Below are 16204 nucleotides of genomic sequence, written 5' to 3' on the forward strand. Positions count from 1 at the left end.
AAGACACTCCTGGTTGAGCAGCGGGCACTCGTGGCGCTCCAGTGATTTCAAGAAAGAAGGGAAAGCTGTGGGCTGGTTAGTCAGGAACTACTAATTGTTCAAATTGATGGAGTCTGTTTTTGTGTGTCAGGCTCTCTTGTAAGCATTGAAATGCATTTCATTTTAATTCTCTCAACAGTCCTATGAAGTGGCTACTCTTATTTCCCCCATTTTACAGCTGAGAAAACTGAGGCACAGTTTTGCCTCCAGTCACACAGATGATAAGTAATCACACAACAGCCAGGACTTGAACCCACATAGTGGCCCCCGCAGGGAGGATTTATGGAGGTTGAGATTAGCATATGAGTCAGGACTGTCAGCCGCAAGGCACAGACTCACTCACGTTGTGAGAGGTTGACAGATGCCCTGCCTCCAGGTACAGCTAGATCTAGGGAGGGACAATGACTTGAGTTTTCCATCCCTCTGTCTTCATCCCTTTGTTCTCAGGTGAGCCAGCAGCTCCTGACTCACATCCTACCATATTAGCATCTTTCCATTGTGCCAAAGCCTCCCTGGGAGGCCTCTGATTGGCCCTGCCTGGTCACATGCTCACTCTGACTGAAGTGGGGGTGGGGTCAGCACAACCAACCAACACCCCCATGGGAAGGAAGGGAAGGTAACTAGATAGACTTAAACAAGCGAAGTCCACTGTGGGAACTTCAGATAAAGGGAAGAAGGAGGACCTGCTAAGAGATGGTCAGTATTTTTCAGCAGTTCAGATAGAGGACTTGAGATGGAGTGGAAAGGGCTCTTATGGTGATAACATCAGGACCGCTTTTGGTGGAGCAAGGATTCAAGTGTGTGGGCAAAGACAGTTTTGTTTCTGGAAGAAGGCAATTCTCTGAGCCCTTGTTGAGGTAAGACTGTGGGGTGACAATCTAGTTGTTGCTGGTTGGAGTATGCTTGGAGTTGAGACTTGGGGTGATCAGCTTGGGGGGTGCGATGGGGTTGGTGTTGGTGAGGAAGGTGGGACTATGTAGGGACAGTGTCGTGGAAGCTGATATGGCAGGGGCTGTCTGGAGGCTCTGGGAGATGGCTGAATTGTGGGCCTTTGGTCTGAGGTGGGCTAATGAGTGAGCCATGGTCATGGTTAGGGATGTAGCAATGGCATGCACAGGTGCAGTTTGGGAGGAATGTGAGGGAGGTGCATCACGCTGTGCAGGGGCTGGAAGTGACGTATTGCAAGAATTAAATATTTCGTGAGGGGGGAGGAGGGGCGGGTGGGGAAGGAGGTACAACTTTTATAGCTGGTGACGGAACTCTGTGTGGGTGTGAGGAGCTGATAATGGTTATTCGGTGGGATGTGATGGTTTCATAGAGCAACAGAGATGGCAGGGCCTGAGCTGTACTCCTGTAGAGGATGGAGGCCACGCCCAAACAATGACTGCAGTTGGGTGTAAGCCCTCATTCCCGTCCCCATCCTCTCTTTTAAAAATTAATTTTATTTCTTCACAGTCGTACACACGTATAATTTGAGAAGTCAAATCGTACTAACACCTCTTCACCAAATGCAGTTGTTCGTTGTCTACTCCCACCCTCGTCCTCTTCTGAGGCAATTCCTTTGAACTATTTCTCCTCGCAGTTTTACACTTACATTTCTGAGTAATGTGTCTATCTTTTGACTCTTCCATTTTAGATACTTTTCACCCATTTCCTATCTTGTAAGTAAGGATGTAGTTCTCTTACGTGGCCACTCTTTCCGCTCCCCAGCCATCCTCCTATGTAGTTCCCACAGGCATACTATTCACAGGGACCTAGCAGTGTTTTTCAAAAATGTTTTACGCATATATTAATATACAGGTAAGCATGTTGTGGGCAGGAGACTGGCCCCCCAAAGACAGCCACACTAATCCCCTGAACCTGTGGATATGTTACCTTATATGGCAACAGGTACTTTGATTAAATTAAGGATCTTGAGATGGAATTATCCTGGATTATCTGGGTGGACCCCGTGTAATCACAGGGATCCTTAGGCGTGAAAGACAGGGGCAGGAGAGGCAGCGAAAGAGATGTAAGGGAACAGGGTCAGAGTGATGCAGAGAAAGACTGGCCGTCGTGGCTATGAGGGGGGAAGGTGGCCACGAGCCAAGGAATGAGAGTAGCCAGCAGAAGCTGAAAGCATCAAGAAAATGGATTTCCCCCAGCGTCTCCAGTGCTGAGAAATATTTTGGACTTCTGACTTCCAGAACTGCGAGATAACAAATTTGTGTTGTGCTAAGCCATGAATTTTGTGCTAACCTGTAACAGCAGCAAGTAGGAAATTAATATACTATGTAGTATCACCCACATACACACACACATGTGTATGTATGTGTGTGTATTTGTTAAATCAAATAATGCAACTGTTATTTGCATTAAATCCACTAACATAACAGCTGAGCCTTACAGTGTACTACAGTAGTTGGCTTCCTTTTTGTTTTCTCTAATAATTCCCTTGTGTTTTCCTTTGCCTTCTTTTCTTCACACGTCTTGCTAATTCCTGCTACACCTTCTAATAGCTGTCAGCATGGCTTTCCACAAGACCAGTCATGTCAAGTACTATATATTTCCGTTCCATTTTTTTGGTGCCCATTCTCTTGCTCTCTGCACGTTGTCACTGCTGTTCTGTGACTTCCTTTTGTGGTCATCCTTACCATTCCCTTTGCCCTCCTTCTGGCTGGAGTTCCTGTTTTCTGGATCTCGTGTCTTCCTCTCGCGTGGTTTGCTTCCCCATTTGGAGCACATCACCCGGGACGGGTATCTGTCAGTATCCAAGTCCATCCGGTCCCTGTGTCCAGGTAGCCGAGTACGGACAGTGAGTGACACCTGTCGGGTTGAAAAGAGGTTCATTGGGAGGGTCCACAGTGCTGACAGCACTGACCGAGCCTGAGCCCTGAGTCAAGCTGCTTAGACCCGAACCACGGCCTTCCATGTTCTCTGGCCTCTTTCACCTTTGTCCCTTCTCTTGGAGGACATCTTCCCATGCTCCCTGAGAAAGGAGTGCCTGAAAAATCTCTTTATTCTACTTTCACACTTAAATGATCATTAGGCTGGGTAAAGAGTTCTAATTAGAGAATTATATTCAGAATTTCAAGGGTATTTCTCACCAACTGAGCTACCTGTTCAGGGCTTATTTTTCTTTTTAATCTGCTCCGTCTGTTGAGTTTTGTATTTCAACTAGCACAATTTTTTTTTTATTTCTAAGAGTACTTTTATGTTCTCTGAATGTTCTTTTTTAATAGCATCACATTCTTTTTTCATGAATGTAGTACTGTCTCTGTGCATAACATGTGTTTTGTTTGTTTTGGTTTTGGTTTTATCGGTCCTGGCCTTTATCTTCCAAGTTAGAGGCTTCCCTTACATGTCTAGAGCAGCGGTCGCCAACCGGTGGTCCACGGCCCACTGGTGATCTGTGAGGGCCGAAAGGTTGGCAACCACTGGTTTAAGAAAAACCTTTGGACCGGTGGTCGCCAACTGGTGGTCCGTGAGGTCCGAAAGGCTGGTGACTGCTGGTCTAGAGGTCCTTGGTTGTCCCTCCAAAGTTAAGGACAAGGGACTAAAAAGCTGATTGGACGATATGAGCGTGATGGTGGGGCTTGTTGACTTGCAGGTCCCCTGGTTGACCTACACGAGCCAGTTGGACACCACTTGGGTTCTGGTGTCAGTATTTGTATCCTTAGGCCTTTCCGCTTGGACTGAAAAGAAGGTAAGGGTTTTGCTGCCAGTGTTCTAGGAGCCCAGTGGGGGAGTAGCCGGTAGGACACAACATCCCATTTATAACCTTCATCTCCTTGGTCTTGGCATATTACCTTTACTCTCAACTGGCTAGTTGACATTTTGTGCAAAGACCCTCTGTTTTGTGCTCTATAGGGAATAACCCTTCAGACATCTGGGGGAGGCGGATGTAGGGGTTCTACTTCTTTTACTCCATCATCTTATTTTCACACATGCATCCTCGTCATCCCTGGTCCCGGAGGTACCGGTGCTGTCACATCAGGTGTCTGTTATGGACTCTGTTATAAATCAGTTTGCATGTGCTGCCTGAAATTTGGCCGCTGCAAGTCTGCTTTTCCAGATTCTGGAATTTCGTTGGTGGTGTCTCCCCTCTGTTCAGCCCACGCTGTGACTTTACATCTTATTTAAAAACCCTTTCCACTAAGTTGGATTTAGAAGGTCGCGAAATTGGTTATGTATAGTCAAAATCCCACTTCTTTTTCCACAGCAGTTTTATGATTGAACTAGTGATGATGGTGACCTTGTCCGTTGTGATACCGAAATATTTTCATGATGGGATTCCTTAAAAAATTGTTTTTATGTTGTGGTTATAAGCATTATTCATGGCCACTCTGCACATTAGCGGTACAAGGAAGGAAATAAAGGCTGCCTCTCATGGTGGTAGGGTCTTGGCAAGGATTTTTCTTTGGTGGCGTTTTTGTGGTGCAGCCTTTGGCGTGGGTGTGGAGGAGGCCTCAGCGCCAGGAGCAGCAGGGCCGTGCCTGGCAAAGAGCTGTCATGGTAGACACATGCCGCTGTGTTGGGGCTGTGGGACCAGGAGCAGATCCCTCCCCTTGGCAGGGGTACTTGAGAGAAAAGGGGGAGCTCCTAAGGCCAGGCGGGAAGCACCGCGTCCAGGCCTGGACCATGGCCACCGCGGCAGGCCCTCGAGAGGTGCAGTGCACGGCCTGCCTGGCCACACGCTGGATGGTTTTAGGTGGTGCTGGGTGCTTGTGCAGGACACTGACGGACAGGTCTGTTCCACTGAGTAACACAGAGGAATGTAAAGATCGGCCATGTCAGCTGCATTTGCTGTGGGGACAGTGATTGCAGCCGGATGGGGGCGGGGAGGAGGGAAGAGCATTTCTTTCCTGTCCAGTGTCCGCCGTGGTCGGGGCAACACCTTGCCATGCTCTGCTTTTCCCTCCGTCTTCCCCTCCTCACGGGCAGCCAGAGGTTCGCTGCAGGTCTGTTCTCACAGAAGCCCCCGGGGTGCTTCTCCGCCTCAGGGCAGCAGTATTTGCCTCTTACCCCTTAGATCCCATTCGGGGGCTCTTGGGGCTCAGCTTGGCAGGGCTGGAGGAGACGCCTGTAGATCTAGTCCAGCTGTCCACGCTGATGGATGAGGTAGGTGATAGGCCAGAGAAACCGAGTCAGGACTAGAACACACGTCTGCCAACTCCCGGCTCCGTGTTCTTTGTCACCAGATTCTGCCTCTCAGCGTGCACACCCTTTGGAAGGTTTTGATGTGGGGATTGGGGGTGTTTAAGCTAATCAGCGGAGCGGGTGTGAGTGGGACTCGCTGGCTTACCGTGGATGGAAGTCTCATAGAGTTCTGGGTTGGACCAGTTCTCCCGTGGGCTCCCAGGAGTCGTTTCGTGGGTGGTGTACGTTGGGGGACAGAGCTGCTTTAAAGAGAGATCTGGGTCCCAGCTTCTGCTTTGACACTGAATATGAACAAGTCCTAACCTTTTCGAGCCCAAATTCAACTGTAAACGAGGGGCAGTAATAATACCAGGAGCGGCCCAAGGGAGGAATGGCTGTCAGTGCTGAGCACAGCGCTGGACATGTGAGGCCATTCTCACTGTCGCCATCTACACCCTCCTGGGCTTGGGGAGCAGACATTCACTGCGCCAGCTCTGGGCTGAGCCTGGACGTGTGCCTTACACCTCAGGCTCCTAGGGCTCACCTGTATCTGGGTTTTAATGGACAGGGACCCCTGTCCTGGTCCTAAGAGGCCCCCCCCCCCCCCCACCACCACCACCAGCTCCAGCTTCCCCTCCACACCCTGGGCAGAGCCAGGACTGGGCACCCGCCTCCCAGCCAGGGGTTTGTCCCTGGGGAAGGGGCTGTGCCCTGGAGAGACCCAAGCCTGGGCTTTCTCTGCTTCCTCCTTTTCCAGGCGCCTGGCTGGAGGGGGAGGGAGGAGAAGCCCTAGAGGGAGGGGAGCCCCGTGAAGCAGAGCAGGAACTGGAAGGGGAAGGGTGTGGGTGGGCCCCATCCAGCCTGCCTCCCCTGTCCTCCTGCCAATCCCCGCCCCGGCCCTGGCCGGCTCTCTGGAGCAGGGGCTTGGCCCACTCGCCTTCTGGTGGGTGGGGAGCAGGCAAACTCTTTCTGCGTGAAGGGGGTGGAAGCCTGCAGCACTCCCACCCCCAGCGGAGGCCTGCGGCTTTGTTATTTCACTGGCTTGAGGCCCACACCTGAGACAGGGAGGATGAAAATCCCCTAAAATTCAGCTGTGTGGGTTCGGAGGGCCCCCCTCAAGGCCACCAGTTTCTGAAGGCAGATGGGGTGGCAGAGTGAGGGGTCTCACAGCCTCCCTCTGGGGGGCGGTGGTTGTGGGTAGCTTCTCCCCACCCGGTGTCCTGGCCCCAAGCGCTGCAGGCCTAGGCCTCAGCCCACAGCCCCAGCCAACCCCAGCTTTCTCTGCAGGCCCGAGCGCTGGTCCTAAAGCAAGGTGACATTCATCTCGCTACATCCTGTGACTGCTGCTCACTTCCTCCACGTGGGGTGGGAGCGGTGTGGGGGTGGCGTGCTGGGAGGACAGATTAGAAGGAAAATGTAGCTGGGCTGGGGACCTCTGGGATTTCCCAGGGGGCGGCTGGGGTGGGAGGGGTGTGGGAAGCGTTCAAAGGAAAGAACAGTCGTGAATGAAGAGAAGGGAGGAGGCGGGAGGCAGCTGGAAGTCCCAGAAGTGACTCCCACTGGGCCACAGCGACGCGGACACCCGGGGGGCTGGTGCCGCCTCGGAGGCAGAAGGGGCCCCGACGGAAGCCAGGCAGCGCCCGCCTGTGCCTCCGTTTCCCCGTTCTCTGCAGGACTAGGCTGCTGAGCTGCTGGTGAGCCGGGAAGGGAGCGAGGTGGGAGGAACAGGCCTCGCAGGCCAGCACCTGGGACTGCGGGCCCAGCCTGGAGGCGGGGGTGGGACCAGCGGGGCCTGGGTGGGGGTGCCCTGCCCCACTGACCCCTCTTCTCTCCCCCAACAGGTGGAGCCATCGGAACCCCCAAACCCGCCGGCAGCCTGAGGCAGAGTTTCACCGGACTGTTTCACTCCGCGCCCGCCGGATCTATGTCTAAGTTTTAACTCTCGGCTACAAAGACTAGGATCGTCCCTTCCCCAAAGCCAAGCCGCCCCCCAGCCCCGCGCAGCCCCAGCCTGCCTCCCGCCGCCCAGCTGCCCGCCATGCCCTCCAGCGGCCCCGGGGACACCAGCAGCTCCGCCCTGGAGCGGGAGGAGGACCGCAAGGTGAGCAGCTGGCTCTGCTGGGAACCTCCTAGCCCAGCCGCGGAGGGCCTGCCTCCCGGTCACACGGCTCAGAGTGCTGAGCGCTGGACCGCGCCGCTCCGCCTCCGCCCAGGGCCTAGTTGAGGACTGGGAGCTTGCAGAGGCCGATCCTGGTGGTGGAGTGGGACTTGGAGCCAGGTAGTCAGGATCCAGGACCCAGTCCTCCCCCCTCCCCCCTTCCTCCTTCCTCCTCCCTCTCTCCCGCGTGGTGTGTGAGCGGAGGTTCAAATCCTAGGTCTGTGTCTTTGTTGGGTTTGCCTGGCAGAGACCCCAGACCTGGATGCCTTTTGGGATTGGCCTTTTACTAGCTGTGTCCTTAGGTGAGTCACTTTACCTGTTTTAGCTGCTTGTTTCCCCAGGGTGTCCACTAGCTTCTGGAAGGCCAAGGACAAGTTCAGGGGGCCTTGGTAGATGTGACACCGTGTGAGGGCGCTGCCTCCAGCACAGACAGGCACAGGGCTGCAGTGTGCCACGTGCTGGAATGACACCAGTTGTCATGGAGATGGTGATTTCCTGTCCCCCTCCCTGACCCCAGGCTCCGAGCAAGTGGCACCTCTGCCCATGGAGCTGGTGACTTCCTTGTTTTCAGAGCTCTGTGAGGGGTGACCTCTTCGCCCTTCTGCCAAACTCCAGCATGGGCCTAAACCAGATAGAGGAGCTCACAGCAAACTGGTGGGAGTCCCTGCTGGGTCCCGACAGGCTGCCTTGGGACCTCACCAAGCTGTGTCACCCACAGACAACCCCCCCCTCCATCAGTGGAATAGTAAACCCTGCCACCACCCTTCTGGGAAAGCTGTCTCGGCCACTGGCCTTCCTGGGGTGCCCTATCTGTCATGCCGTGGTCCCCACAGTTCCCTCTGCCTGCTCCTCTTTCCCTGCGCAGGGGTGAGGGATGGTGGTTCTTGGTGGTATCCGGGGATATTCGTGGAGCACAGGCGTCTCTCTGGAATTGGCATGGACACCTGGCACTGGGTGTGTGGGCCCTGAGCACTTGGGGGAGTGGCAGCTCTGCCAGCCCTGTCGGGGCAGCTCTGCGTCCTGCTCCCTGCTCCCCTCCTTCCTGGGCTTGCTCATTGTACAGTGTGTTTCTGTTTTCTGGGTGGTTTCCATCTATTTGGTCCTTTAGGGACAACCCTTGAACAAGTGGGGCAAGGACAGATGGCCCTAGTTTACAGATGAGGAAGCTGAGCCCAGCTTAGTGGTGGGTCCAGATGGGAGCCTGCTCTCCCGCCTCCTGGATCAGAGCCTTTCCCACAGAGCCCCCCTGCGTGGGTCCTGGTATGGACACACACACGCACACGCACACACACGCATGCACCGGAGCATGAAGCCCAAACACCTGCCTTCCCGGCCGGGAAACCTGCTGAGTGCCATGGAGGAGTGCACACCCAACAAGCTGGAGAGAACGTGCCTGTGCGGCCCGCCGGCCGGGCTCCTGGGGCTACAGGTCATTTCCGTCTGGTCCCCACAGAAAAGGAACAGGTAGTCCAGGCTACCCACGGGTCTTCCGGGCGACTCCCAGCCAGGACTCAGGCAGCAGCAGACCCAGACCCTGCCGCCATCGAGTCGGCCATCTGTGGCCACCTGTGCTCTTGAGCGGCAGCTGCGGCCGTGGGTAATTCCCTGTCCTCCCTGAGCCTGGCTTTGCTTCTCTGTTGGATTAGGTGACCCTGGCCCTCCTCCCCTGGTCCGATGTCCTGACTGGTGCTGACACAGCTTTGTGTCCATGTACTTGCAGTTGATGGTCAGTCAGCTGCCCCCCACGGGTGGGGAAGGTGGGGACAGCTGGGCCAGACTCCTCCTGGTACTGGACCAGGCTGCCCTGGGCAGCAGAGCCGCTGGCCCTGCCGGGGAGAGCAGCAGGTGGGGTGCTCGGTTAAGACAGTTCAGAACAGAGAAAGCTGTTTCCCTGGGTGAAGAGGCAGTAGTCCCGGGTCCCAGCCCGAGGAGGCCACTTCCTGGAGATGTGACTTCAGGCCATCTGGGCTTGCGCTTGTTCAGCTGTGAAACGGGGATGGTAACTCTAGCTGTGCCTGTTCTGCAGGGTGTTGCGGAAGTCAGATGAGGTCATGGGCATGGAAGTGCCCTGCAGACAGCAAAGTCTGGTCCAATTATGAGGGATTACGATTGCTATTATTATCCACCCAGAGTAACTGCTCTGGCTCAAGCGGCAACAAACACATACCCAGCCCCAGATCCCGGTGCAGATAGAGCGAGCTGGTAGACTGGGGCTGGAGCACGCCCACAGCACACAGGCTGGCTCACCTGGAACACCTCCCTGGCACCTCTGGGCTGGCTCCCGAAGCTCCAGGAAGTTGCCAGGGAGGGTGGGTAGAGACACTGACAGCTGCCACAGCAGCCTGTGAAAGCCAGGCCTTGGGCAGGGGCGCCTTGTTGCTACAGAGGGGGAAGATGGGCTTGGAGCCCAAGGAGCCTGGCAGAGGTGCCAAGGGTACCTGGCACAAAGCAACTGCTTGGGAGCCAGAGGGAGGGGTGTGGCCACCCGCTGGCCCCTCCACCACCCGGCCCCACGTGCCCTTCCAGCTGCCCTCCCGGCCACGCCTCCATGCACCTTTCACTCCTGTACTTCCTGGAGCTGCCAGGCCTTTGTTTACGCTGTTTCCTCTGCCTGCAATGCCCTTTTCCTAATTGTCTCTCCTTTTCTCTGGTCGAAACCCTTGCTTTACTCTGCCTTGAGTTATAAATTGTTGTAAACCAGTGGTTCTCAGAATGTGGCTCTTATCCATTCCCCCATAGATGGACACTTACGTTGTTTCTTGGCCATTGTACATAATGCTGCAGTGAACTAGGGGTATAATGTTAAGTGAAATAAGTCAGAAAGGGAAAGACAAAGGTATATGATTTCACTCATATGCAGAATCTTAAAAGAAACTGAACAAACGAAATAAAACAAAAACTCAGAGAACAGATTGGTGGTTACCAGAGGGTTAAAAGGTTGAGGGGTGGGCAAAAGGGAGAGAGGGGTCATTTATATGGTGATGCGTAGCAACTACACTTTTGGGGGTGATCACTTTGTAATGTATACAGGTGTCGAATTATAATGTTGTACACTTGAAACTTAAATAATATCTAGAGGCCCGATGCACAAAATTCGTGCAAGAGTAGGCCTTCCTTCCCCCGGCTGCCGGCACCAGCTTCCCTCTGGCACCCGGGACCCGGGCTTCCCTCACAGCCCCGGCTTTGTCGGGAAGGTCTTCCGGAAGGATGTCCGGTGTAATTAGCATATTATGCTTTTATTATAATAGATTTAAAAAATGTGATTCCTAAACCAGCCACACCAGCACCTGGAAAGGTTAGAAATGCAAAAGCTTGGGCCTCCCCCCAGACCTGCTGACTCAGAAACTCTGGGGAAAGGGCCCAGCCATCGATGCTGTAACCAGTCCTGTAGGGGGTTTGAGAAATACCGGTGTGGATAATAGCCATCCCCACTGCTGCCAGTGGAGGGCAGGGCCTCAGGGCCTAACTGGCACAGAGTAGGTGCTCAGGAAATATTTTGCGGATAAAATAGAGAAGAAAATGACAGGGGGTGAGACCCCTTCACCAGAGAGCAATCCCAGAGCCAGGATCAGGAGGTGGGGTGCAGAGCTGTGGATGACGGGCTGAGGTGGCCACGCTGTGGCTGGGCGTGCACAGAGAGGTCTGTGTATGTGGTATCTCCCTAGCACCTGCCCAGCATCCTTTCTCCCTGCAGCCTCCCAACCATATGGGGGGCTTCTTGGGGAAGCTGGAAGGAGGCAAGCTTTGGGGGTCTGAGCTCCTATGCTCTGGCCAGGATGGGTCAGCTGAGTAAATGTGGGCCACAGCAGAGCGAGGGGAGCTAGCCTTAGGGGAGATGGTGGGAGGCCAGGAATCTGGGTCCTGGCTTAGAGAGGATTAGGGAGGCAGGGCACCAGGTCCTGTGTGGAGGGGAGAAAGAGGGGCAGAGGCAACAGCAAAGAGGACCAAGAGCATTCCAAGCCTCAGGGCTGGAAGGACCTCCTCGGATACCCATGTTATGAATCAGTGCCTGGCCAGGAACCCACGGCTCTGGCTGGATCCCGATCTCGCTGCTTCCCAATCTCTTTTGGCCCAGATGCATTCAGTGCTGATGATCTGCCAGGTGCTCTTTGAAGCTCTGTACTTGCATTCTCTTGTTTCATTCTTATAATTGCTCTATAAATTAGGCACTATTACTTTTTATCACTTAATCTGGTCAGCAAGAAGGAACCCTGATTACCATGCAGAAATGGTCCCAAACAAAGGCCCTTGACGTTTCAGGACCGGCAAGCCCCAGCTCCCATCGGCACGTGGAGAAAGCCTTTGGGGGCCCCTGTGCCATGTGCCGGACTGTTACTCCTCACCTTAGGCCACATGTGCTCAGCACCTTGTTTCCCCTGTTGAATTCAGCTCAGCCCAGGAGAAAGGGGTGGAATGCCCTGATGCCACGCCACCTGTCCAGGTCCTGACCTGGCTGAGAGTGTGGGGTTCCCCAGGGAGGCTGCCGTGGACTGAGCCTGTGCCTCAGGCCACTGTGGGGCAAGGTGCTTTATGCCTGGACCAGCATTCAGGCCTGGGGCACCCCTGGGCTGTGCTTAAGAAACCAAAGGTCCACGAGAGCCTGGGTTAGGACTCGCACCCGGGTCTGAGTGACGCCAGGCCCTTCCCCTCAGGCCCTGGAGCACGGCTTTGTGAAAAGCATGTTGTTCTCGGTCAACATATCATTCTTCCTCGATGTAGTCATAAGTCACAGGGCAAAGGGGGAAGTGGCGTCTGGTGCTCCGGCCCTGACTGTGTTCACACGGCCAGCTAGGGGCTAAGCCACCGAGAAGGGTGAGCAGGTGGCGCGGGGCCGCGTCCCTTGAGGAGGCAGGGCGTAGCCAGGGGTTCATTCTCGCCTCTGACATGGGACCCGTTTCATTCAATATCTTTGCTGAGCGAAGGAATTTAAAATATGCTTATCAAATCTGCAAGTAGCACCGAATTAGGAAGCGTCGCTAATACTCTGAAAGGGGAGACTCTGATCCACAGGACTCAGAGCAGCTGGAAACCAGTAACGAATTTAGCAGGAACAGATCTGAGCCCAGGCTGGTTTCCTCATCTGTCAAGTAAGGGAATTAATTAGTTCCCTTCCACTGGGAACTGGCAGGAGGGGCTGAACTTCTTCCTAGGTGGGCTCTGGGAGGGCAGAGGCGGGCTGGACTTTTGGCTCTGCCCTTTACTACAAATAACTTCAAGAATGTTTAACCTCTCTGGGTCTCACTTTTCTCACCTACAAAATGGGGCTGATAATAGCTCTCTCACAGCCATGTTACAATTAAGTGAGGTAATAAATATGGGAAGTTGACATGTGATACTCACTCAAGAATGGCTAACCTCCTCCGCTCCCACAGCACATCCCAACCAGAACTATTCTCAAAAAGTGCATCACTCCCTCCTTGCCCCGTCCTCCCTCCTGCCCCATGCAGACCCCAGCTCAGGGCCCTGCATATGCAGCCATCACTCACTGCGACAGACACATCCGCCATCTGGCTGCGACTGCTGCAGGGGGATACTCAGGGACACTGGAGCTCCGCGATCTTTCCAAAATGCAAAGCTGATTATGTCACTCGCAGAGCTTAAGCCCCTGCTGAGGGGCTCCCAGGAGCCCACAGGATCAAGCCAAGCTCCTTAGCCCGTGTGAAGGAAAGCCCCTCAGGATCTGGCCAGCAGCCTGGGCCTCCTCTCTCCATTGCCTTCCTCCCACCTGTGTGCAAACAGACAGCACCAGGTGTGAAAGCGGGCTGCTTCCCTCCCCAGCACCTTGGCTTAGACCCTTCCTTCTACCCCAGCTACCTTCCCTCTGGTTGGCCAGCAGACCTTGAATTTTCCAGCTTACTTCCTGAATTCCCTTCTCCTGGACCTCCTCCTCCCATCCCCCACTTAGAATGAATTTATAGGTCCTTCTCCTTTAGCACCCACCATCCAGCACTGCAACTGCCAACTACTGTCCTAGCCAGGCCACCAGCTCCATGAGGTAAGGGACTGTGTCTTATTCACCTTGGCACCCCCAGTGCCGAGACTGATGCACCTGACATAGGGAAGGCACTCAAAAATACTTGATGTGTGACTGTCGCACAGTAGGTGCTCAATAAATGAGTTCATGCACACAGAGAGGCACACGCACAAATCCGCTAGCCTGCACAAGTGCAACCATGCATGAGGCTCCAGTGCCACTCTGATCATTATGACTCCAGTGTGCTCTACAGGCTTAAATATAATCATGTCACTTTACATTTATATATGTAACTCTTTACAGCTTTCAAAGCACCTTCACATGTGGTGGCCTGTTAGATTAGGGAGCTACCGTCAGCCTCTCTCGATGTCTGAGGCTACGCTTTGACCTACATTTTAACTCAGCTCACTGGATGGATTATTTTAAGTCACATACAACTTCTCATTCTGATGAGCTGGACTATGGCGATAATAATCTCTCAAATCTACGGTACATTGTAATTAACCAAGCATTTCACATACATTATTTCATTTTTATTCTTACACTTTACAGGAAGCAGAGATGGTATTATTCTTTTTCCATTAGACAGGCGGGAAATCTGAAGCTCAGAGAGGTTATCTAACCAGAGGAGAGCCAGGAAGTGAGGCCTTTAGAATAAAAATTTAAGTATTTTGATTCTCAGCCTAATGGGTCTTTCCACTACATACCCTACTGCAGTGATGGCGAACCTTTTGAGCTCGGCGTGTCAGCATTTTGAAAAACCCTAACTTAACTCTGGTGCCATGTCACATATAGAAATTTTTTGATATTTGCAACCATAGTAAAACAAAGATGTATATTTTTGATATTTATTTTATATATTTAAATGCCATTTAACAAAGAAAAATCAACCAAAAAAAATGAGTTCGCGTGTCACCTCTGACACGCGTGTCATAGGTTCGCCATCACTGCCCTACTGTGCAGTGTGCTACTGACACATGTGAGCAAGTGTGCACACACACACACACACACACACACAGTAAAATTATAAGCATGCAGGCAAACCAAGGTGAAGGTACACACCGGCCTTCACGTGCACACATCCACACACAGCTGTCCCAGGAGCCTCACACCGAGACACGGTACCCATCTCTCCAAGAGAGATGCATCCCACCAAGCCCGCCCCCACAGCCAGCCAGCCAGACGTACGTGCTCCTTCAGGACGTACACCGGATGCCCTGACCCAGCATCCGCTGAGCAGATGTCTCAAGTTGGTGTTTGAGTAGAGGGGATGAACTTGATGGATCTAGCCAGCCACTTGCCCAGGCCCCCTGGGACAAGAAGCATGTGCAGCCTTTGCCAGCTGGCTGGCTGGCCTCCCAGGGCCCGCCTGTGATTGTGAAATTCAGTGAAACGAATTGGCTTCTCCGGCCAGCAGAGCCCTGTCTGGACCGCCTGAGTACCAGGTCTGCAGAGATATAGCCACAGGACCCCGTACACACCCACTCACACACACATGCTCACATGCACGGCCTGCCCAGGTGGGGCCTGCAGAGAGGTGAGCAGCAGGTGTGCTGCTAGACGATGAGCAGGGAGGGACAGAGGCTGACGGTGTGAACGGCCACATTACACGCGTGGCACTGGAATCACTGTAAATGCTCATGCTTCCACACAGCCCTCCAGAGCCGCTGGTCTTTCTGATCTCAGTCACCTCTTTCATTGGCTGCCTAGTGGACCTCATAATAATAACTGAGGGGGGTCAAGGTGAACCAGGACATTGACCCTGAGATGATCCTGGGAGGTGACAGGCATATGCAATGCTAGCACCACATGGCAGACCCTTCAGGATCTATTATATATACAGCATCTGCAAAAGGCCTCATTGCCTACCAGTCCTCGTTCCAAGTGTTGCATGTACTGCCAGTATTCATTACTAAATTTAATATTGCTTTCCTTGTGATGTTACTCTTTTCAATAAAGATGATTCATTAAATAGACCTCTAATTTAATTTTGTACTGTGTAAGACTTTCTTCCATATAAATAAATTCATATCCCAAACACCATCTTTGTCAGTGCGTGTCGTGATTCTGCAATTCAGAAATGTGGCCGCCAGGAGGGAGAGCTGCGTTTGCACGGGGTATCTGGGGCTGCCCCTAAGCCCCCCGCGGGTATATTTAAATGAGGCGCTCAGGGTGGCTCAAGCTTTTCCTGGCAGAAGGGGGTGACGTTTATCCCTGCCATGGGGGGACCACATGGCACAGGCCGGGAGTGGGGCTGTGGTGGGGGTGGCACGGGGAGGAGGCCTGTTGGATCCAGCCGTGGCTTCACAGGCTGTGTCTGTGCCCGCAGGAGGGAGAGGAGCAGGAGGAGGCGCGTGGCAAGGAGGAGCGGCAGGAGCCCAGCACCACTGCACGGAAGGTGGGGCGGCCTGGGAGAAAGCGCAAGCACCTCCTGGTGAGTGTCCTGGCACCCCCACAGCACACGCGCACATGCGCACACGCACACACGCACACACGCACACGCACACGCACACACGCAGTGATGGGTGTCTTGCAGGCCCCTGGGTATGTGAAGACACTGCGATGTGGTCGCTTCTCCATTCTTTGAGCCCCTCAACCACTCCCATGGTTTCCCTTTTCTACATGGAAACTGGGTTCGGGCAGAGCAGGGACTTGAACCAGGCCCCTGACTCCCGCCTTCCCTCTGAAAGGGCAGCAAGAATCCCGACAGGGCAGAACTTGCTTCTGCCTAACCTGCCTGCACTGGCCCCGCCCTCCCCATCCACACACCCACCCAGAGGACCGGAGGATGGGAGCTGAGATAGGGGTCTGATCAGAGTGAGTAGGGAAGACACGCAGGCTAAGAAGGCCCTGTGTACGGGAGGAGAACTGGGTCCTGGTTAAGTCCCACGGAAGTGTAGGCACAGGCTGCCCGC

The 16204-nt window shown here is 53.9% G+C and overlaps 1 protein-coding gene across 4 annotated transcripts in view; it reads left to right on the forward strand.

The window, feature by feature from the left end:
• Window positions 1–16204, forward strand: part of DNMT3A (DNA methyltransferase 3 alpha) — a 94273-nt gene that overhangs the window by 20065 nt on the left and 58004 nt on the right. For 3 of the 4 annotated variants that reach the window (XM_036335173.1, XM_036335170.1, XM_036335174.1), the window contains exons 2-3: window positions 6999–7258; window positions 15619–15723. In XM_036335173.1, the coding sequence (XP_036191066.1) occupies window positions 7196–7258; window positions 15619–15723 (168 nt within the window). In that variant the 5' untranslated portion in view covers window positions 6999–7195. Of the gene's footprint in view, window positions 1–6651; window positions 6852–6998; window positions 7259–15618; window positions 15724–16204 lie in introns of those variants that run through there. The other variant, XM_036335171.1, reaches the window with a different exon arrangement.

This window comes from Myotis myotis, unplaced genomic scaffold (assembly GCF_014108235.1).
Source record: "Myotis myotis isolate mMyoMyo1 unplaced genomic scaffold, mMyoMyo1.p scaffold_m19_p_14, whole genome shotgun sequence".
Classification (NCBI taxonomy): Eukaryota; Metazoa; Chordata; class Mammalia; order Chiroptera; family Vespertilionidae; genus Myotis; species Myotis myotis.